This window comes from Salvelinus alpinus, chromosome 5, assembly GCF_045679555.1.
Source record: "Salvelinus alpinus chromosome 5, SLU_Salpinus.1, whole genome shotgun sequence".
Taxonomy (NCBI): domain Eukaryota; kingdom Metazoa; phylum Chordata; class Actinopteri; order Salmoniformes; family Salmonidae; genus Salvelinus; species Salvelinus alpinus.
Window position 1 is genome coordinate 25,340,808 of NC_092090.1, and position 23,110 is coordinate 25,363,917.

The 23,110-nt window shown below is 44.0% G+C and overlaps 1 protein-coding gene across 1 annotated transcript in view; it reads right to left on the reverse strand.

Moving 5' to 3' along the window:
• LOC139575815 (talin-2-like) overlaps positions 1–23,110 on the reverse strand; it is a 130,882-nt gene that overhangs the window by 42,416 nt on the left and 65,356 nt on the right. Inside the window, exons 7-22 of the mRNA XM_071401144.1 lie at positions 22,815–22,942; positions 22,374–22,437; positions 21,685–21,789; positions 19,564–19,719; positions 16,706–16,807; positions 16,384–16,460; positions 15,211–15,391; positions 14,883–14,996; positions 13,539–13,647; positions 12,568–12,776; positions 11,426–11,524; positions 11,083–11,250; positions 10,551–10,685; positions 10,234–10,393; positions 9,446–9,612; positions 4,586–4,714 (exon numbers count right to left, since the gene is read on the reverse strand). Coding sequence (XP_071257245.1) covers positions 4,586–4,714; positions 9,446–9,612; positions 10,234–10,393; positions 10,551–10,685; positions 11,083–11,250; positions 11,426–11,524; positions 12,568–12,776; positions 13,539–13,647; positions 14,883–14,996; positions 15,211–15,391; positions 16,384–16,460; positions 16,706–16,807; positions 19,564–19,719; positions 21,685–21,789; positions 22,374–22,437; positions 22,815–22,942 — 2,103 coding nt within the window. The remainder of the gene's footprint in view (positions 1–4,585; positions 4,715–9,445; positions 9,613–10,233; positions 10,394–10,550; positions 10,686–11,082; positions 11,251–11,425; positions 11,525–12,567; positions 12,777–13,538; positions 13,648–14,882; positions 14,997–15,210; positions 15,392–16,383; positions 16,461–16,705; positions 16,808–19,563; positions 19,720–21,684; positions 21,790–22,373; positions 22,438–22,814; positions 22,943–23,110) is intronic.

Below are 23,110 nucleotides of genomic sequence, written 5' to 3' on the forward strand. Positions count from 1 at the left end.
CATGTTTAGAATCACTGCCTCGACGAATCAACACACACACACACAAGATGCCTCCCAAATGGCACCCCATTCCCTTTATAGTGCACTTATTTGGACCAGGAGGCCCATGGTCAAAAGAAGCGTACTAAAGGGAATGGAGTGGCATTTGGGAGGCAGACAGTCTCTGTTTAGAGCCAGGGTTCCTCAGGTCAGAGATCAAATATTTGTCGTGCCATCTTTAATGTCGGGCAGCAGGGTTCAAACAGTCTCCTGATTTGGTATTTTATTAGGATCCCCATTGGCTGTTGTGAGAGCCTCTGGCCCACTCAAAACATGAACAATACAGAACATTAACAGCTCAAGGACAAAACTTCATCAATTTAAAAAAGGCACACGTAGACTCCATGTCAATACATACACGCACAAACTATCTAGGTCAAATAGGGAAGGTGTTGCTTTATTGGTTTCTTGAGACCAGGTTTGCTGTTCATTTGAGCAGTATGAGATGGAACGCAGTTCCATGCAATAATGGCTCTATATAATACTGTACGCTTTCTTGAAATCGGTTCTGGATTCGGGGACTATGAAAAGACCCATGGTGGCATGTCTGGTGGGGTAAGTGTGTGTGTCAGAGCTGTGTGGAAGTTGACTATGCAAACAATTTGCAATTTTCAACACATTGTTTCTTATAAAAAGAAGTGATGCAGTCAGTCTCTCCTCAACTCTTAGCCAAGAGAGACTGACATGCATAGTATTTATATCCTCCTTCTGATTACAATAAAAATTAAGGTGTGCCACTCTGTTCTGGGCCAGCTGCAGCTTATCTAGGTCTTTTCTTGCAGCACTTGACCACACAATAATCAAGGTAAGACAAAACTAAAAGCCTGCAGAACTTGCTTTTTGGAGTGTGGTGTCCAAAAAAAGCAGAGCATCTCTTTATTACGGACAGACCTCTCCCCATTTTTACAACCATTGAATCTATATGTTTTGACCATGACAGTTTACAATCTAAGGTAACACCAAGTAATTTAGTCTACTCAACTTGTTCAACAACCACACCATTCATTACCAGATTCAGCTGAGGTCTAGAACTTAGGGAATGATTTGTACCAAATACAATGCTCTTAGCTTTAGGACCAGTTTATTACTAGCCACCGATTATAAAACAGACTGCAACTCTTTGTTAAGGGTTTCAGTGACCTAATTAGCTGTGGTTGCTGATGCGTATATGGTTGAATCATCAGCATACATGCTTTGTTTAATGCCAGTGGCAGGTCATTGGTAAAAATAAAAAAGAGTAGAGGGCCTAGAGAGCTGCCTTGCAGTACACCACACTTTACATGTTTGACAGAGAAGCTTCCATTAAATAAAACCCTTTGAATTATATTAGATAGATGGCTCTGAATCCACGATATGGCAGAGGTTGAAAAGCCATAACACATAAGTTCTCTCAGCAACAGGTTATGGTCAATACTATCAAAGGCTGCACTGAAATCTAACAGTACCGCTCCCACAATCTTCTTATAAAACAATCAGTCATTTGTGTCAGTGCAGTACATGTTGAGTGCCCTTCTCTATAAGCATGCTGAAAGTCTGTTGTTAATTTGTTTATAGAGAAATAGCATTGTATTTGGTCAAGCTGATAGGTCTGCTGTTAGAACCAGTAAAGGCCGCTTTATGTGATCGATACATGAACAATCTTGTTTAGGGCTGTGGCGGTCATGAAATTTCGTCAGCCGGTGATTGTCAAGCAAATAACTGTCGTCTCACGGTAACTGACCATTAATTAACAAACACATTTAGCATCTCCTGGCTTCCACACATAGCCTACAAGCCATTTAAAAAAAAAAGTATAATAAATCCATGTAATATAGCCTACCCCTTCACAATAAATCCATTATTTATTTTAGACAGGTCTAAAGAAGCATGATATGAAGAAAATGTAGTCTATTTCAGAAGAAAAGAATAGCATGCTCGGAGTTGTCCTTATGTTAGGTCCTGATATGGCTATGCCAAATGGCTGTGGGCTACACTACTTAATTTAGCAGATAGGATGTGCTTATAATTCCGTGGCATTATTTTATAGTATTAAGAATACAATTGAACAAAGCTGAATAAAATATAAATATTTTCTCCAAAACGATTTGAGGGAATGCGCACACACACTATTCTGTGTTGAGTGGTTAGCAAAGAAATAGGTACTTCTATATGCATAATTTAGATGTATTAATGTAACTTTAGTTGTTCTACAAACAGTGGGCTATATGTTTTGATTTTTAATACATTGTAAGGTTGCATGATGAGACTAATGATGATTTGAAAAAATCTCGAAAGGCATGAGCTCGGCTTTGTTTTTGCACAGGCTGTACACACGCCAATAGTCTCTCATTCACAATTTGACAAGCACTTGATAATGCCTCGAATTTCACAGTGGCATCCCCTTCGTGGCCGTAATGCACGCTAAATAAATCCATGCCTTTTGCAGTGCTGCGTTGTGCCCTTCTCCCTGAGTGTGCAACGCAATCCGAAGCATCTCACTCACACGGCTCTCTGTCATATCCAATTCCGAGGTGCATATTGAAGATATTGAAAGAACTGTCCACATTTACTTTCGTCAGCCAACAAGATGAGCAGGCCTAACGAACAGCAAAAGCACTAGCCTATATCAATCTACTATCTCCCATAGTACCAAAAGTCGACCTATTCTATTCTTTGCGAGAAATAAATATTCCATGAATCAGTCAGTGTGTGTAAGTGAATCTGTGTGTGCTGCGGGGTTGAAGCTACAAACCCATAGGCTTTGCTCTATTCATCCCTTCCAGGGTTTTGGGAGGGAGGGTGGACAACGAGCCTGTCATAGCAGATGTAAGTAATGTCCCCACGCACTCTGGCAGCTTTCATGGCCAAGATAAGTTCTTTCCTCTTCTGGTGCACAGCTTCAGGATAGTCCTCGTTGAGGAAGGTACACGTTCCTCTCAAGTTCTTGGCTCTTTCCAGAACAGCTACCTTGTGCTTTTTTATTATTATTTTTTATTTCAGCTTTATTTAACAAGTTAGGCCAGTTGAGAACAAGTTCTCATTTACAACTGAGACCTGACCAAGATAGAGCTAAGCAGTGCGACACAAACACAGAGTTACACACGGGATAAATAAACGTACAGTCAATAACACAATAGAAAAGTCTATATACAGTGTGTGCAAATGTAGTAAGATTAGGGAGGTAAGGCAATAAACCTCAAGAACCTGACCACTACGGGCCTGTCACATGGGCCGGTGGTGGGGTTTCCAGTTCTGTAGGCGCGCTCCACCTCAATCTTCTAGTGGTCCATCTTCAGTTTCGCCGAGATCATTTCCCTCACTTTGTCCTCAGACTCCATCCAGGTCTCATGTGGCAATTCTACAATTACGTCCACAACCATGTTGTTCCTGCAAACTGTTCTTCAGGCCCTGGACCTCTCTGGTCAGGTCGTCCATTCTTTTATTAGTTGAGTCCACCAGTATTTGGACAAAACACTACAAGCCATTTTCTTGTTGAAACAACTGCATGTAGAATTTTTGTTTTGTTTTCTTCGCTCACCTGTGACGGAGAGACACCACTGTCCTCAACAGTACTCCTGCTGGCTTTGGTCTTTGTCATGGTACCTAGCAACGTAGGTTACGCTGTTACTCCTCACAGTTCCAGACAGGGCAGGTCGCAGGGAAGATTGAAAACAACAAAGAGCAGGGATCTAGACAGCCACAAGCCCGGGACAATCTGTGATCCCAGCCACGGGGGCTGCGTTCAAGCCCTCAAGAAAACCCCGCTAGCTTGATAGGCAACTAGCAATCAGCTACACCAAATAGCACCTCAGAACCGGTCTTGGTCGGCAGGATCACTGGACAGAGAGTAGCAGACCCAGCAACTGATGCCAACTGCGTCTCGGGATCCAAACTCAAAAAGGTAGCTAGATATTAAGAAACTTTATAACACACTTCCAAAACACCAAACTTTCCAAAACAACAAACCGAGCTCTCCCTCATTCCACGTTCAACAGTCATATGTAAAATGCTCCTTTTACATTTCAGTGGCTAGTAGGATGACGATCGAAGAATGATACTGGATGGTCTCTACTTTCATATGAGGGAAAACATACAAGGACTTCTCAGAATGTAAACAGGAAGGGAAAGGAAGTTTCTATAACAGTTGAATGTACACAGAGTACACTGTAGCTCTCCAAACACACTCAGTAATGTCCTGTACTGTATATAACTGTTCTTGCATGGTTTACATCAGCAGTTGGAAATAATAACTCTGGTAATGTAATCACCTCTGCACGTTAACCTAAAGCCCCAAATAATACAGCATATAAAAAAATACTATTTCTAGACTTTCACTCAAAGCCTGTTGTTTTCCATGTGATTGACAATGTGGTGTGTATGTAGAGCAAGAGCTATGATGAGGAGAAGCAAGTGGAAGTGCCTGGTTACTCAGCCCCAGAGCCATATACAGAGTTTTGCAAACCCATTAATGGGACGCCATCTTAGCACCAAACTCGCGGCGCCACCCATAGGTATACTGTACATATATATGGCTCTGCCCAGCCTAGCTCAGACCCATCCAACTGACCTCGAGCCTGTTAATGAGCTTCTTCTTGATGGCGTTCTGAGCTGCAGCGTTGGTGGCCACGCGTAACCCCTCAGCTGCCTCCCTCAGTCTCTGCTGCTGGTCCTCGTTCTCTGGGTATGCTGCTGCGCCCTGTTACACACACACACACACACACACACACACCCCCAGAGACAGACAGACAAACAGAGACAAAGGAAGACACCTCATCTATCATTAAACTGGAGCAGATGGAGATGCATCCAGGGAAAGTCCAACTGTAATCATGTCCGTTTGTAATGACAGCAGCTCTTCTTTGTCTATCTATCAACATCTTGTTGCTGAGGAAACGTCAAGATTCCTTTTCATTACCTCCTCCTCTGGCTCCAGCTCTCTTTACCTCTCTCTTTCTCTCCAGCTGTCTCTGATTGTACGTGACTGGGTTCAGTACACACAAACCAATATCCTAAGAGCCTCTGTGCGTCCTATTGTTGAGGGAATGAAGAGAATCTAGAGCCTAAGCCTCCATGCCATTTAGTTAATTAAGCAGCCAGGCGCTTCCCTCACCTGCTGCTGAATGTAACCCTCTACAGTACATTACAGCAGCCATCTTATATCTCACTAATACACACACACACTAAAAACATACCACCCACAGCCACAAGGTGATGTTTATAGTAAGCCCAGACTAATGTGAAGAGACGTTACAGTACTAAATCCTCAAGAGTAGAGGGGAATAATGTGATTGACTGTTGAAATGCAAAACACTTTCTTCATAACAGTGTGTCATGTTAGCCAGCCCAGTACAGGCTATTATTCATACTATTCACTGCTTCCTGTACGCCAGGTTAACTGGTCACCTACAGTGGGGAGAACAAGTATTTGATACACTGCCGATTTTGCAGGTTTTCCAACTTACAAAGCATGTAGACGTCTGTAATTTTTATCATAGGTACACTTCAACTGTGAGAGACGGAATCTAAAACAAAAATCCAGAAAATCACATTGTATGATTTTTAAGTAATTAATTTGCATTTTATTGCATGACATAAGTATTTGATACATCAGAAAAGCAGAACTTAATATTTGGTACAGAAACCTTTGTTTGCAATTACAGAGATCATACGTTTCCTGTAGTTATTGACCAGGTTTGCACACACTGCAGCAGGGATTTTGGCCCACTCCTCCATACAGACCTTCTCCAGATCCTTCAGGTTTCGGGGCTGTCGCTGGGCAATACGGACTTTCAGCTCCCTCCAAAGATTTTCTATTGGGTTCAGGTCTGGAGACTGGCTAGGCCACTCCAGGACCTTGAGATGCTTCTTACGGAGCCACTCCTTAGTTGCCCTGGCTGTGTGTTTCGGGTCGTTGTCATGCTGGAAGATCCAGCCACGACCCATCTTCAATGCTCTTACTGAGGGAAGGAGGTTTTTAGCCAAGATCTCGCGATACATGGCCCCATCCATCCTCCCCTCAATATGGTGCAGTCGTCCTGTCCCCTTTGCAGAAAAGCATCCCCAAAGAATGATGTTTCCACCTCCATGCTTCACGGTTGGGAGGGTGTTCTTGGGGTTGTACTCAACCTTCTTCTTCCTCCAAACACGGCGAGTGGAGTTTAGACCAAAAAGCTCTATTTTTGTCTCATCAGACCACATGACCTTCTCCCATTCCTCCTCTGGATCATCCAGATGGTCATTGGCAAACTTCAGACGGGCCTGGAAATGCGCTGGCTTGAGCAGGGGGACCTTGCATGCGCTGCAGGATTTCAATCCATGACGGTGTAGTGTGTTACTAATGGTTTTCTTTGAGACTGTGGTCCCAGCTCTCTTCAGGTCATTGACCAGGTCCTGCCGTGTAGTTATGGGCTGATCCCTCACCTTTCTCATGATCATTGATGCCCCACGAGGTGAGATCTTGCATGGAGCCCCAGACCGAGTGTGGTTGACCGTCATCTTCAACTTCTTCCATTTTCTAATAATTGCGCCAACAGTTGTTGCCTTCTCACCAAGCTGCTTGCCTATTGTCCTGTAGCCCATCCCAGCCTTGTGCAGGTCTACAATTTTATCCCTGATGTCCTTACACAGCTCTCTGGTCTTGGCCATTGTGGAGAGATTGGAGTCTGTTTGATTGAGTGTGTGTACAGGTGTCTTTTATACAGGTAACAAGTTCAAACAGGTGCAGTTAATACAGGTAATGAGTGGAGAACAGGAGGGCTTCTTAAAGAAAAACTAACAGGTCTGTGAGAGCCGGAATTCTTACTGGTTGGTAGGTTATCAAATACTTATGTCATGCAATAAAATGCAAATTAATTACTTAAAAATCATACAATGTGATTTTTTGGATTTTTGTTTTAGATTCCGTCTCTCACAGTTGAAGTGTACCTATGATAAAAATTACAGACCTCTACATGCTTTGTAAGTAGGAAAACCTTCAAAATCGGCAGTGTATCAAATACTTGTTCTCCCCACTGTATGTGTGATCGGAAATAGTCACTGAAGGGAAAACCAATCGTATTCTAATAATAAAAGGGATTGTAAATGAAACATAGTGTCCGAAATTAAACCACATGGCTTATGTCCAGATTTCTCAGCACACAGCTTTGAGAGAAAGCCAAACGAAGAGCTGCCATCTTCTGTGGACTCCCCACTACTGACACAATCCTTTCACCATGCCTCAGCAAAACATTCTCTACCCTCAATCAATCAATTATATGATGCTTATATAGCATCATATAATATAATATATATAATATATATATTTTTTGTGCATAAACCCCCCCCCCGAGACCCTCTGAAAGTTACAGCCAGGGATCAGCCAATGTTGACGGCAACCCTGGAGCAATTAGGGTTAAGTACCTTGCTCAAGGGCAGATCAACAGATCTTTTGGTTACCTGCCCAACGCTCTAACTGCTAGGCTACCTGCAACTAGGGGTAGTGTTGAATACAGTCCCCTTTCTGACAGTTACCAAGGAAACAGTGGCTGGGCAAATCCTTCATTGACAGTGATAAAGATAGCTGCTATAATGTGATTAATGTGGAATCAAAAGCATTTAACCAGCTGTAAGATATGGCCCCATTTAGCATTCATGATGGCAGGGACATTAATACTTGTCTGTAAGGCTGAGGAGCAGATGAAGAATCAAGTGGACTGCCTGAATAAAAGTAGACGGATATTTAATTAGACAACCTGGAAGCACCCAAATAGCACTGTGGAAAAAGCTCTGGTTTGAATGAATGTAATCAAATGCAATACAACCCCATTTGGATAACCATATCAAACATACATGAAATGCATGTCAATGTAAATTGTAAATAAGAATTTGTTCTTAATTGACTTGCCTAGTTAAATAAAGGTTAAATAAAAACAAACAATACACTGGCAGCTCTGCGAATTACAACCTGTAGTTTCTCACTGGAAAGGGCCATTTTTAGAGAAAGTATGACATAGAAAGAGGTTAGACTAGCCAAATTCTTTCAGACCCCATAGCGATGCCTGTCCTCCTCCAGTCAGTGAGAACTGCTCAGTCTCTTGGTCTCTGGGTGGTGTTTAAATAGGAAGGCCACCATAGCTGGTCACAGCAGTACAATCAGTGATACCTCAGAGGTCACTGGTGGTTCATTAGTGATGAGGTCACTTCATGGGAACATAGTGATCTGAGGGACAACATGAGACATCCTGCTGCGGCCATACACTGCTCTGACAGACATTCTGGGATTCAAAAACAGACATCTCTCTCTAGGGACTCCAGCCGGGTCCTCTTTTCCCCAGCACATCCAGGCAGACAACGAAAAGGTCACCTTGTGTGTACAGGATGGGGAAAACAACGAACAGGACAGATCATCGTTCTTGGAAGGGAGTTTGAGGAATTTCACTGCTCTAGTTGTGTAGATGACGAATCTGTAATATACTACTTTAGTACAACCTACTTTACTAACCTTCCATTTGGACAACTCCTCTAGTACATACATAATGGAGAATCTACAACCCAGGGGAGTCAAACTCATTCCACGGAGGGCCTAATGTGTGCAGGTTTTTAGTGTTTCCATTCAATTAAGACCGCCCTTGCTGTCTCCACCTGGCCGGTTCCCCTCTCTCCAATGGGATTCTCTGCCTCAAACCCTATTACAGGGGCTGAGTCACTGACTTACTGGTGCTCTTCCATGCCGTCCCTAGGAGGGGTGCATCACTTGAGTGGGTTGAGTCACTGACGTGATCTTCCTGTCTGGGTTGGCGCCCCCCCTTGGGTTGTGCCGTGGGGGAGATCTTCGTGGGCTATACTCTGCCTTGTCTCAGGATGGTAAGTTGGTGCTTGAAGATATCCCTCTAGTGGTGTGGGGGCTGTGCTTTTGGCCATGTTCTGTTATAATCTCCACCCGGCACAGCCAGAAGAGGACTGGCCACCCCTCATAGCCTGGTTCCTCTCTAGGTTTCTTCCAAGGTTCTGGCCTTTCTAGGGAGTTTTTCTGAGCCACCATGCTTCTACACCTGCATTGCTTGCTGTTAGGGGTTTTAGGCTTGTTTTCTGTAAGGCACTTTGTGACATCAGCTGATGTAAGAAGGGCTTTATAAATACATTTGATTGATTGATTGACAACCAGGTGAGGGGAGTTATTTACTAATCAGTGACCTTAATTTCTCAATCAAGTACAAGGGTGGAGTGAAAACCAGCAGACACTGGGCCTCTGTGGAATGAGTTTGACGTCTCTAAACCCTTTTTACTAAATAAATGAAAAGAGGTCTCCGCACACTTGATCAGATGCAAGTTTCAGTGCTTAATGTGCTACGCTTTTAATGAACAACGACCTTCATCAGACCGGTTCTGACAAAGGTTGTCGTTGACCGAAAGCTTAGCACAGTCAGTAAGCCATTATTACGTACTGTACCTTAGCAGCCTCCACCATCCTGGCTGTGGCGTCTGCCAGTAGTTTAGCTGCAGCAAGTAGCTTCTTAGAGTTGTCAACATCCACTTCCACCTCAGCATCTGACCGCATGGCATTCACCAGGTCAGAGGTGGCCTGAGCCAGGACCCTGGCCTGACGAACCATCTCTCCTGAGAGGGGAGACAGAGGAGAGAAAGAGGGGGATGGGTAGAAGTAGAGGGGGTGGAGACGTGTGTGTGCGCGAGAGAGAGTCAGCGAGCAAGAGAGCGAGTCAGCAAGAGGAGAGAGAGAACCAGACAAAGTTAGGCTACTGTATGACTAAATCCTGCCAGTCCAAGGAGATGAGAGATGGGTAGTTATTCTCTCTATTAAAGAACACATGGCTTTAAACTGCAGGCATCTGGCAGCCAGCATCGAGAACTCAAGCCAATCTGCCAACACTCCCCTGGGAGAGAGAATGAGTCTATTTCCAATACATTTTTATACTCAACTAACTGAGGCTTTTATGTCAGGTGTGACTGGAACCCACATATTTGCTGTTGGCTGAAAGCCAGCATTCTTCAACTGGTTGGCCACAGTACAGAACAGAATGAGGTTCTATAGAGTAGATGGCAGACACTTTCTATACACCAATAGGCCTTAAATCTAAATATCAACAAACATTCATCAATTGAAACAATTAAATCAAGCTTTATTAAATCAAGCTTTATTAAATCAAGCATTTAATTCTATTCAGTTCTATTTAGCGACTTCATCACTACCACTACTAGGGAATCCCCTTCCCTCCTCACCTGCGTCTCCCATGGAGCTGAAGATGCTCTCTGTTACGGTCATGATGGTGTCGGTGGCCTGGTCGTAGCGACCAATGGGCTCGCCGTGGGAGCCGTAGTGGCATACGTGCTCCAGCAGGTCCCCCAGGGCCTGACCGACAACACTGGCTGCAGCACTCACCTACAGGATGTGTCTCAATTCAGTTTCAATTCAACTTTCAGTCAATTCAGGAAGTACACTGACAAACCCATTTCAATGTTCCTCAATGCTTCTATATGAGAAAATTGTACTGAAATTGAGATGGACTCCGCTCCAGATTGACCCCAACTCCGCTCACCTGCTTCAGCATCTCCCCGTCGACTGTGGCAGACAGACAGGCCTGGACACAGCCCTCCACTGAGCGGTCCACCAGCTTCCCTGCCTCAATCAGCTGCTCCTGGCACACTGGGGAGCTGATGGTGGGACTCACCACCTGCAGGGAGATGGAGAAAGTGAGCATGTGAGAGAGGGATATAGAGTTAGAGAGGGACAGGAAGGGCGAGAGCAGCTGCTCCTGGAACACCAGAGCACTGATGGTGAGAGTCTCCACCTGGAGAGGAAGGGATGATGGAGAAAAATGAGTGAATGTGTTGAAAGAGAAACAAAGATGAAGTAAACAAATCATGTAAGATCAAAAACACTTCCGTTGAACATCTACGTGTATATTATTGAAGTTAGTAACTTTACCTGGGGTTCCTGAAGTGGAAGAATCATAGCTACTGTTGTTGAATTATCCACCGTAGCACTGCCACAAACCTTATACCTTCTCACATCATTCTCATCATGATGAAATGTCAGTGGGAGTGTGTGAAAGGTCTACAGTGTTGTACCTTGGCACAGGCGACCAGCTGGGAGGTGGAGAGGGCACACTGCGTGGCAGCAGCGATGACTCTGTTCTGTAGGACCGTGTCGTCTGCCACCTGGGCCACGTTCTTAGCCTTCAGCACCATCATGGCTGCCGCGTTGGCCACCGCCTTGGCCAGGTTCATCAGCACCTCCTGAAATCGTCATCACCATTATTCATGTCCATCCCTCTTAATAAATTCTAATAAGCAAAGGTTACGCTTGAAATTCAGATTGGGTGCAACAGCAGAATAATCCCTCTAAATGTGCTGAGTCTGAATCGCATGTGAACGGTTGTAATGAGAAAAGTGAAAATAAACAGACTCTTACCTGGAACCTCTCGTCTGACTCGTTCTCTCCTATCTGAAGCAGCAGGTCTCCACTGGCCTGGCCTATACTGCCTGCTGCACTCAGCACTGTCTGACGGGGCTGAGGGAACAGGAAGTCAGAGTACAGCTATGGCACAAGGGTTAGCCCACGTGGGGTCTACGGTAGGTAGACCTAAATTACAGCTGGCTCGGCATCTACGCTTAGCCTCAGAAAGTCGACACACCAGACTAGCATAGATGAGCTACTGTATTTCTGAATCCACATCAGGGTATTTTCATATTGTCAAGACAGAATCTCCCAAAAACATTATTATCCCAACTGGCCTTGAAGAGAACATTGTGAGCGTAGTGAACTGGGCCTGCAGGTGCAGGTCTATGTGAAATCCATTATTCAACATGGCAGTGATGAATCATTCACAACAGAATTATCCTCACCGGGCTTTGTTTTGTTCAACGTGAACAAAACACAGTAGCAAAGGAAGGGTGAATAGCTCAAATGGCCATATTTTGTTATGGTTCTGCCTGGCTGTCGGTCTCTGGCCGCCTGTCTCTGTTCAGACATGAGGGCAGGAATACAATAGACAGCCAACACATGACACACACACACTCCCTAAAAAAGGGAAATAGTAATCAAATTAAGCCTTGTAACTGGGAGGAGTGCCACCATATGAATACAGTAAGAGCTCAGTTGGTATTATTGAGGCCAGTGGTGCATTAGTGATAAGTACAGTATAAACACTTCCAATCAACTAGAGGTCAAACCTAACGCACTCTACAGCCTTCTGTTACCCTCTCTTTACAGGCAATACAACTGGGAAAAGATAAACTGTGATGTTTGTTCTTTTAATAAAGACAATATAAAATGCCTTATATCAGGGACAATGGAACTTAATGAGAGGTCCAAGTAAGTCTATAACGTTGAATCATGTGTAGAAGCTAGCTCATGTGCTCTTCAGATACCACAGGTGTTGGGCTAAAGCATTGTTGGTAAAGAACTCTGGCCACGGAAAGCCGCAGTAGGCCAATCTGCAGGCTATTGTTTCAAGTGTGCTTGCTTTGCACTAAGCTGGAACAAACGCCGTAAACACTCTGGGCTCTCCTGGACCAGAGTTGAGTTATCTGCCTCCGCCAGCCCTGTCTCACCTCTCCGGAGGCAGGTTCCACAGCCTTGAGCAGGTCAGAGACGGCCCCAGCAAGGTTCCTAGCGGCACCCATAAGGTCATTGCTCCCGCCCGTGTCGTCCTCTATAAGAGCAGCCAGTAGCTTCACACCCTTAGACATCTCTGTCAGGTTGGAGGAGATGGTGGTGATGGCACAGCCCACTGCAGTGTAGTCTGTGTCTGTCGGGTCGCCTATAAGAGGGAGCGAGGAAGGAAGAGAGAGAGAGCAGAGAGAGACAGAAAGATAAAGAGAGCCAAGTTAACCATCTCAAGCCCTTCTGGCCTGTCCTCTGGGGACCTAACAGGGTGCAGTACAGTGAGCCAGTATGTGTCACAAACATGTACCCATGTTACACTCAGCCAGTCAACTCAGCATGTCACATTAGATCATTCTGTTTAGACATGAGGCTGCTGGTGGAAATGACCAGACGTTTAGATAAAAGGGGAAAAGGGTCAGGGACCGTATAAAGCATCTCAGAGCGCTGGTCCAGGATCAGGATCCCCGGTCCATGTCATCTTAATCACTATACGATGGCCTAAAAGGCCAAACTGATCCTCAATCAGCACTCTTCTCTGATTGCTACTGGACAACAGAGCAGGGAAGTCCCCTTATATTGAAACAGATGGTTGAAGCACCGACTGTCCCTTGGCTGGGTTCAGCATGGCACCAAACCAATGATATGAAGAATACTGCCAGCTTGCATGGCCCACTAGTACACATTATAATGGATAACAGTTCATCATTACTGTAGATTTACACGTAATGAAAACCAGATCATTAATTTGAAAAATGTCAAGTGTGAATAATTTAAAACCGCAAGATGTAAAAATGAAGAAAAAAACTGCTTGTAAAAATGTAAACTCAAAACCTTTTTACTGTCACTTCAACAGCACTGGAATATTCAGCTCTTCCATTGAACATGTCATTTCATGAGTCATCCCAAAGCCACGTACCAGCGGTGAGGTTGACCACAGAAGCTGTTCCTGCGGTGATGGCGTCCACCTGGGAGTGGATCTCATGTTTGGACTCATCCACCTTGTTCTGGATCCACACCTTGGACGCCTGGAGGAGAGAGATGGTACTGGTTCATCAGAATTATTACATGAAGGTGGTACTTGGCAGCTAAAAGCTGAATTGCAGAACATACAAGTAAATAAGAACAATTAAACATCAGAAAGTCAGGATGGGAGTTGAAGGATGAATGGTGATCTAGGAGCTGAAGCAGGGAGAATGGCATTGAGGAAAGAGCACTAGGGTGAGCATAGACGTAGTTACATTTATTTTAAGGAGTGTTATGTACATACATTAAACATGCCATTAAGCATAAAAATCAAACGTCAGAAAATTACAATATAAAATGTAAAGATTTGGATCAGAAGCTTTAAGAGTATTAACAACTTAATTATAAGTTAATAGGGCATGAAATTAGCTGAGTGCTGTGTGTGCTTGTCCGTGTGTGACGGTCAGTATGCTGTTGTATGTCCACCTCACCATGTCCTGTCCCAGTGGAGACAAGTGTGTGTGTGTGTGTGTGTGTGTGTGTGTGTGTGTGTGTGTGTGTGTGTGTGTGTGTGTGTGTGTGTATCCACACCATGTCCTGTCCCAGAGGAGATAAGTGTGTGTGTGTGTGTGTGTGTCTGTGTGTCCACACCATGTCCTGTCCCAGAGGAGATAAGTGTGTGTGTGTGTGTGTGTGTGTGTGTCTGTGTGTCCACACCATGTCCTGTCCCAGAGGAGATAAGTGTGTGTGTGTGTGTGTGTGTGTGTGTGTGTGTGTGTGTGTGTGTGTGTGTGTGTCCACACCATGTCCTGTCCCAGTGGAGATAAGTGTGTGTGTGTGTGTGTGTGTGTGTCTGTGTATCCACACCATGTCCTGTCCCAGAGGAGATAAGTGTGTGTGTGTGTGTGTGTGTGTGTGTGTGTGTGTGTCCACACCATGTCCTGTCCCAGAGGAGATAAGTGTGTGTGTGTGTGTGTGTGTGTGTGTGTGTGTGTGTGTGTGTGTGTGTGTGTGTGTGTGTGTGTGTGTGTGTGTGTGTGTGTGTGTGTGTGTGTGTGTGTGTGTGTGTGTGTGTGTGTCTGTGTGTCCACACCATGTCCTGTCCCAGTGGAGATAAGTGTCTGTCTGTCTGTCTGTCTGTCTGTCTGTCTGTCTGTCTGTCTGTCTGTCTGTCTGTCTGTCTGTCTGTCTGTCTGTCTGTCTGTCTGTCTGTCTGTCTGTCTGTCTGTCTGTCTGTCTGTCTGTCTGTCTGTCTGTCTGTCTGTCTGTCTGTCTGTGTGTGTGTGTGTGTCCACACCATGTCCTGTCCCAGAGGAGGCAGGTTGTCCACCTCTCCCAGATCAGCCTGTGCCTGCTGTACTGCCTGCATACTGGTGTTGATGGTCCCCATCAGGGCCTGCTGGGCCGAGCTCTGGAGAGAATAAACACACAGACATGATCAATATCTACTGAACACGTATAGAGATATGAGAGAGAGATATATATATTAAAAGAGGATGTGCGAGAGAGATAGGGGGAGAGAGAGAGAAAGGTGGAGAGAGAAACAGAAAGAAGAGGGGGAGAAAGAGAAAGTGTGTGTGTGTGTGTGAGAGAGAGAACATGCAACATTGCATTCCTGCTCTCACCAGTGGTGGCATGTGTCCTCGGTGCATCTGTCCCATGATGACCTGTTGCTGTGCAGAAGGCATGGTGCCCATGCTGAGAGACTCTGCTCCTATAGAGCCAGACCTGATCACCCCTGGTAGAGCCACAGAACCATGCTCCACACGACCCACACGGTTAAACTGCTGCTGCAGGATCGTCGACCTGGAAAAACGCAGATAAACAGACAAATTCTACATGAATTAACTATGATCTGTGCATGATTTTAGAAAAAACACATCTGTGATACTTAATATTGATCACATAATTATCGATAGCATTTCAGGCGTCACCTTTCCCATCCACAGGTGGTCCAACTATCAAAGGATGGTGGTGTCTGTTTTTCAGACTCGGTGTGTGTGTGTGTGTGTGTGTGTGGGAACCACGGCCGACATCAAACCTTCATTGTGTTCTTCCAGGAACAAGACTCTGTTATTCTTCAGATGAAGCCTTCCAGGTTTGGTTTCCTGTGAGTTTGCAGAATTAATGCCTGTGTTTTCCCTTAGGCTCTCTATGCTATCCTCCACACTGACTGGCCCAGATAAAGGAACAACACAAGGTCTGCGTCTCAAATGGCACCCTATTCCCTAATCAGTGTGCTACTTTTGATCAGGGCACATAGGGTTCTGGCCAAAAGTAATGCACTAAATAGGGAGCCATTTGGGACACTACCAAGGCCAATATTCCCTCAGTACAGGAAAGGAAACATCAATTGAGACTAGACAGGAAAACAGCTTACGTTATTTAACGACAGCTCTATGTAGATAAAGGGACTAATACGCGTGTAATTAGGGAAGTCCAGATAAAAATGTTGTTTATCCGGGCGGAGAGAACAGAGGAACTCCAACAGAGGAAGTTGATCCTAAGGGACAATACTATCCTCACTGAGGGGAGTGTTCATGAGTACAGGCAGGTGTATTTATGAGATCTATACATTATAGCTGGAACATAAAAATGGGACTGAGGCCATGTTGTCTTCATTAGCCACTGAACGGAAGAAAACGGACAAAAACAGACGAGACTACTTGGCCCTCTCCAATAATAAACACTATTTTTAATTTTAAAATGTTTTCTGTTGCATGCCCTAATGAACACAACCCTGGTCTGTAGGACAGTACTATTGTGTGTTACTGAGCATTATATAACAGTTCACATACTTCTTTGGGGAGACGGATTCTTCCAGCATGGTGGATTCTTCATCTCCTTCTAAACCAAAACGGTCTTTACTTTGCTTCTACAGAGACAGAGAGAAAGAGAGAGAAATTCCCAAAGTGACATTTGGATCACAAAGGTGACAATGGCTATTCTATCTCTAAAAGGCAACACATATTGTGATTGGCAGGTAAGTTTAGGCATAACTATTTGGACATGCATGGGAGTATTGATGTTTTCTAGAAGCAGTGTCGCTCACTTCAACAAGTCGATAATCAATAATCAAGGAAGATGTAGCTACAATGGGAAAGGGTTTTCCACACTCACCTTTTTGAGGATGATGTCGATGTATCCAGCGATGAGCTGAGAGATTTGTTCTCCCTCAGTGGTCTGGACTGAGTAGTAGTTCTCCTGGTACTCCCCAAAATCCTACAGCAGAGGTCCATACCACATATAGCATTTATACTGGACTATTACAAAATCCTACAGCAGAGGTCCATACCACATATAGCATTTATACTGGACTATTACAAAATCCTACAGCAGAGGTCCATACCACATATAGCATTTATACTGGACTATTACAAAATCCTACAGCAGAGGTCCATACCACATACAGCATTTATACTGGACTATTACAAAAGCCTACAGCAGAGGTCCATACCAAATATAGCATTTTATACTGGACTATTACAAAATCCTACAGCAGAGGTCCATACCACATATAGCATTTTATACTGGACTATTACAAAATCCTACAGCAGAGGTCCATACCAAATATAGCATTTTATACTGGACTATTACAAAATCCTACAGCAGAGGTCCATACCACATATAGCATTTATACTGGACTATTACAAAAGCCTACAGCAGAGGTCCATACCACATATAGCATTTTATACTGGACTATTACAAAATCCTACAGCAGAGGTCCATACCACATATAGCATTTTATACTGGACTATTACAAAATCCTACAGCAGAGGTCCATACCACATATAGCATTTTATACTGGACTATTACAAAATCCTACAGCAGAGGTCCATACCACATATAGCATTTTATACTGGACTATTACAAAAGCCTACAGCAGAGGTCCATACCAAATATAGCATTTTATACTGGACTATTACAAAATCCTACAGCAGAGGTCCATACCACATATAGCATTTTATACTGGACTATTACAAAATCCTACAGCAGAGGTCCATACCACATATAGCATTTTATACTGGACTATTACAAAATCCTACAGCAGAGGTCCATACCACATATAGCATTTTATACTGGACTATTACAAAAGCCTACAGCAGAGGTCCATACCACATATAGCATTTTATACTGGACTATTACAAAATCCTACAGCAGAGGTCCATACCAAATATAGCATTTTATACTGGACTATTACAAAATCCTACAGCAGAGGTCCATACCACATATAGCATTTTATACTGGACTATTACAAAATCCTACAGCAGAGGTCCATACCACATATAGCATTTTATACTGGACTATTACAAAATCCTACAGCAGAGGTCCATACCACATATAGCATTTTATACTGGACTATTACAAAAGCCTACAGCAGAGGTCCATACCACATATAGCATTTTATACTGGACTATTACAAAATCCTACAGCAGAGGTCCATACCAAATATAGCATTTTATACTGGACTATTACAAAAGCCTACAGCAGAGGTCCATACCACATATAGCATTTTATACTGGACTATTACAAAATCCTACAGCAGAGGTCCATACCAAATATAGCATTTTATACTGGACTATTACAAAATCCTACAGCAGAGGTCCATACCACATATAGCATTTTATACTGGACTATTACAAAATCCTACAGCAGAGGTCCATACCAAATATAGCATTTTATACTGGACTATTACAAAAGCCTACAACAGACAAACAGAGGATGATACCAAATCCTACACATCCCTACCAGAAACAAACACACACTGCTTCATACCAAATCCTACAACAGTCAAACACAGGCCAGCAACGCCAAATGCTGCATCTCACACTGGAATAACACGCAGAGGTTCATGACAAATGCTCCAGCTAATGGCAAACTGTATACAGCATCTCTTACTGGAATAATATTCAGAGCAAGATCCCAACCACTGCAGTGGCTTCACTTGTCATTTGTTTACATAGAGGACTTGGCTCAGTGTGTGGGGATTAATGTGAACGTATGGAATAAGTTTGTTATAACAGACGCCAGACATTGTGCTGCTGGAGGCTAGACATCAAACTGTTAGCAGGCTGTAGCCACTGTCAGGTTAAACCAATTACAGTTATTGTTGTATAAAAGGCACACTTTGCATGGAAGAAACTGTGTGGGGAAAGAAGAAAATCACTTCGGACGTTAAATATCAGGAGACATTCCATAGAATATCCTTCTATATTTCTTAGTCATATTTCTGGAAATCATCTTTTAGAATATGAAACTGATCTGACCCTGCCAACAGGGGTTTGAAAATGGATGAAAGGATCTCCACAAAGGAATACGCATGATTGGTTGAATAAAATTCTATGAATATATTTAAAAGCATTCACCAAAAGGTACAGCTCAACTTCAACAGCTTCCTCAGTATCAAGGTACAGAGGCTGCATGCCAAATGGCACCCTATTCCCTCCGGTCAAAAGTAGAGCACTTTAAAGGGAATATGGTTCTATTTGGGACACAGAGGGAACATTCCTGAACTGTACCAACACAGAGAGGATTAATTCAATTGAGTGTTGGTAAAGACTGCATGTCTACAAAAAGAGATCTTCTAGATTAGGCATTTCTTTAGTCACTGACTCTTAGTAAAGTCACAAAGGGCAGACATTGGCAGGCAAGACAAAGGGGGTTTGTTCAATAAATTAAGTTAAACAATTGAATGAGTGAAGAGAAGAGTCTTCATACTAATTGTTTATGAGAAGAGAAACATTCAGATGAACATTTCATTTACTGAGAGTCAATCTATGTGTAATCTACCTAAGAAATAGAGCACAAAGGACATACATGTTAGAGAGCAGATAATGGATTGGTGTTTGCATATAAAATATACAAGAGGTCTCTGTGGACACTGTCAGTCTTCTAGTGGACTATAGGAAGTGGAGGTGGCAGCACTGAGGAAGGGAGTCTTACCAGACACACACACACACACACGCTGGGGTTCTCACCAGGGTGAAGCTCTTGGGCGAGGCGGCCCATCTCTTTACAGTGGTGAGGGGCCACTCCTGCACCACGTCTTTGGTCTTCTCCTCCACCCTCATCACTGACTCTTTGGTTATCCCCAACAGCCTGGGAACCAGCTTATTCTTACTCTTCATCTTCTCCTGTGAAACAGTGTGACAGAACAATGGGAAATATTAAGCAACAAAAGCCTATTGGAGAATGATGAAGAATAAGCAACAAAAACGTATTGGGGAACAATGGGAGAATAAGCAACAACTAACACTCAGAGAACAGTGGAAAATACACAACAAATTCATACTATTCATCATTCTAATACAATTACAAACAGTCAATAGAAAACAATGGAAAATAAAAAGCAACAAAGCTTCATTCGAGAACAGAGTGAAATAAGCATCCAAAACCTCATTAAACTTCATATTTACATGAACGGTTAAGATAGTTCTTAATGTGTCTAATCCATCAAGAATCATGGACTGCCTTTCACTCACACTTTCCTAAAATAGAAATGGCGTCCTTCTCCCTCTATCTCATGTGGCTTTTCTGACTGATCAGAGGGAGAGAGGAGAGATGATTGGGAGTGACACAGGGACAGAGGTGAGGAGTGTTTAAGAGTTGCTCAACACTGCCTTGCTGGTGGAGTGGGTCTCTATGGGCTCTGGAGGGGTGAGGGCCAGGGGAACTGGAGGGGTCAGGACCGGGGGGCTGGGGTTAACAGGGGAACTGGAGGGGTGAGGGCCACAGGGCTGGGGTTAACAGGGGAACTGGAGTGGTGAGGGCCACAGGGCTGGGGTTAACAGGGGAACTGGAGTGGTCAGGACCGGGGGACTGGGGTTAACAGGGGAACTGGAGGGGTGAGGGCCAGGGGGACCAGGTGAACTGGAGGGGTGAGGGCCAGGGAGACCAGGGGAGCTAGAAGGGTGAGGGCCAGGGAGACCAGGTGAACTGGAGGGGTGAGGGCCAGGGAGACCAGGTGAACTGGAGGGGTGAGGGCCAGGGAGACCAGGGGAGCTGGAGGGGTGAGGGCCAGGGAGACCAGGGGAGCTAGAAGGGTGAGGGCCAGGGAGACCAGGTGAACTGGAGGGGTGAGGGCCAGGGATACCAGGTGAACTGGAGGGGTGAGGGCCAGGGAGACCAGGGGAGCTGGAGGGGTGAGGGCCAGGAGAGGCCCCTCCTATCTCCCTGTGGAGTATGCAGTAAAAGAACAGACCCTGCCTGGCAGAGGTGCAGCCAGAAGCCACTAGTTAACTCTCCAGGTGCTCGCTCTCTGTCTCCCTCCCTCGCGCTCTCTCCCTGCTCACAGGGAAGTAATCATTACACCACACTCCAGTGCACAGGCTGCAGGCACACAGTTGGTCACTTTCCAGGAACACAATGAACCTCACAGAGGTGATGATGATGGGAGTAAGTTAGTGTTCACTGCTTTGCTACAGTTCTACCACCTTAACCAGAGCCATTTAAATCCATCAACTACGACTCCTTTGTCTTGATATTACCTTCTCATAAACCACTGTGGGATGTGTTTGAATCAAAAGGTTTATTGTTCATCACTTCTACGTATTGCTTGAACTCCTACTCGAACGTCTATATCCAGATATGAAGCATTTGTAAGAAATGTGTCTAACCCTTTTGTTTAGCTCATATCTACATAAGATTAATGGGTGTGCCAAAACGTGCAATATTTCCTCAGTCTAATTCATTCAAATCATTACCACACTGTCTTGTGTTGCTCTGCCATATCTTAACTAGGAAAGTGTGACTCTGGAGTCTGAATAATGATGCGGTCAGTTTTTCTAGCCTGGTACTAGAACTTATTTGTATTGTATTAGCCAACTCCTATGGTTGTTGCACAAATAGATCTGGGACCAGGCTAGGAAACGTGTAGTTTGGTAGAAGCCAGATGAGCATATTTCAGTCATCTGATTGGTCTTAAACCTAATGCTCAGGTGGGATTGGATTATGTCCACTCCAAAGAGAAGACATTCCTCTGATATGAAAGAGTGCAACGAGGCCTTAGTGTTGCAACAACAAGCTACTGATATTCAGCTGTAACCCACTCATTTCTGCACCTGCTAGTGCTTCACACACAAACACACACACAATCTTACCTTCACCAGGAAGAAAGACACTCCGTATGTCCTTAGGGACCTGGCTAGCTTCACGTACTTTACTTTAGCTTCTATCTCAGTCATCTCACCACAGTTCTTGTGGTCCTGTGCGTTTGAAAATAGAATAGAATATATTAAAGCAGTAAGGCATGATGGGGTGCTCTGCGTTGTGTCGTGCCTAAGAACAGCCCTTAGCCGTGGTATATTAGCCATATACCCAGAGGTGCCAAGAGGTGCCTTATTGCCATTATAAACTGGTTACAAACGTAAAGAACAGTAAAAATAAATGTTTTGTCATACCTGTGGTATACGGTCTCATATACCATGGCTTTCAGCCAATCAGCATTCAGTGCTTGAACCACCAGGGTTATACTTTTATTTAGACTATCAGCAGTTGTATGGGACTAAGACGTTGACAGAATAGGAACCAAAAAAAGTATTAATTCAGAAACAAGCAAATTAATTGAAGATAAAATGGCAATATTTTTTATTTAACTAGGCAAGTCAGTTAAGAACAAATTCTTAGTTACAATGACGGCCTAGGAACAGTGGGTTAACTGCCTTGTTCAAGGGCAGAACGACAGATTCAATCTAGCAACCTTTTGGTTACTGGCCCAACGCTCTAACCACTAGGCTACCTGCCGCCCCAATATCTACTTCTATAAGATTCATAAACAAACTGGACCAACCTGAAAGATTTTCTTTTCATTCCCTCGCTGCTTGATATATTCTTTAGGTAGAAACTCCTTGAGGCTAAAATAGATTACAGGTAGGTACAGGTTGAGAGTTCATACATAAAACCATGAAAAGTCTGCTGGTTTAAAACAACAAAACCCCATTTAATATGGTGAGGATTTGTATTATGAAAACAAATAACAGATTTCTATCAGTACCCTGAAGTAATACATTCCTTCCAGCAATATGTCTTCATTGTACTGAATAGCATCACCTTCATGATAAAAATCATCATCACCATGTTCATCATCATCATCATCCTTCCCCTGATTCAGAGGGGTTGGGTTAAAGGCGGAAGACACATTTCAGTTGAATGCATTGTTGTACAACTGACTAGGTATCCCACTTTCCCTTCTGTAAAGTTAAAGTAGTCTTCAGAAGGAAGTGAAGCTTACTCTAGGAATCCAGGTTTGTGTTTGTGTTCTATGTGCGGTCCAAACTGGATCTGAGCCTGAATCCCTGCAAACTCACAGGCCTTGTCGAAGGACACAGGGTGAGAACTATTTAGGATGTCATCTCGTGCCTGGGAGAGAGATAAACACACAAACATTTAATATAATCACCGTCATAAGAGACGCGCCACTCAAAGTTCTCCAAGGATGTTTTAATTCTGGAATGGTAAGAGATGAAGATGAAACCCATTATATCACTAGTAATATGGAGCGGCTGACTCCATTTTCTTTACATTCTT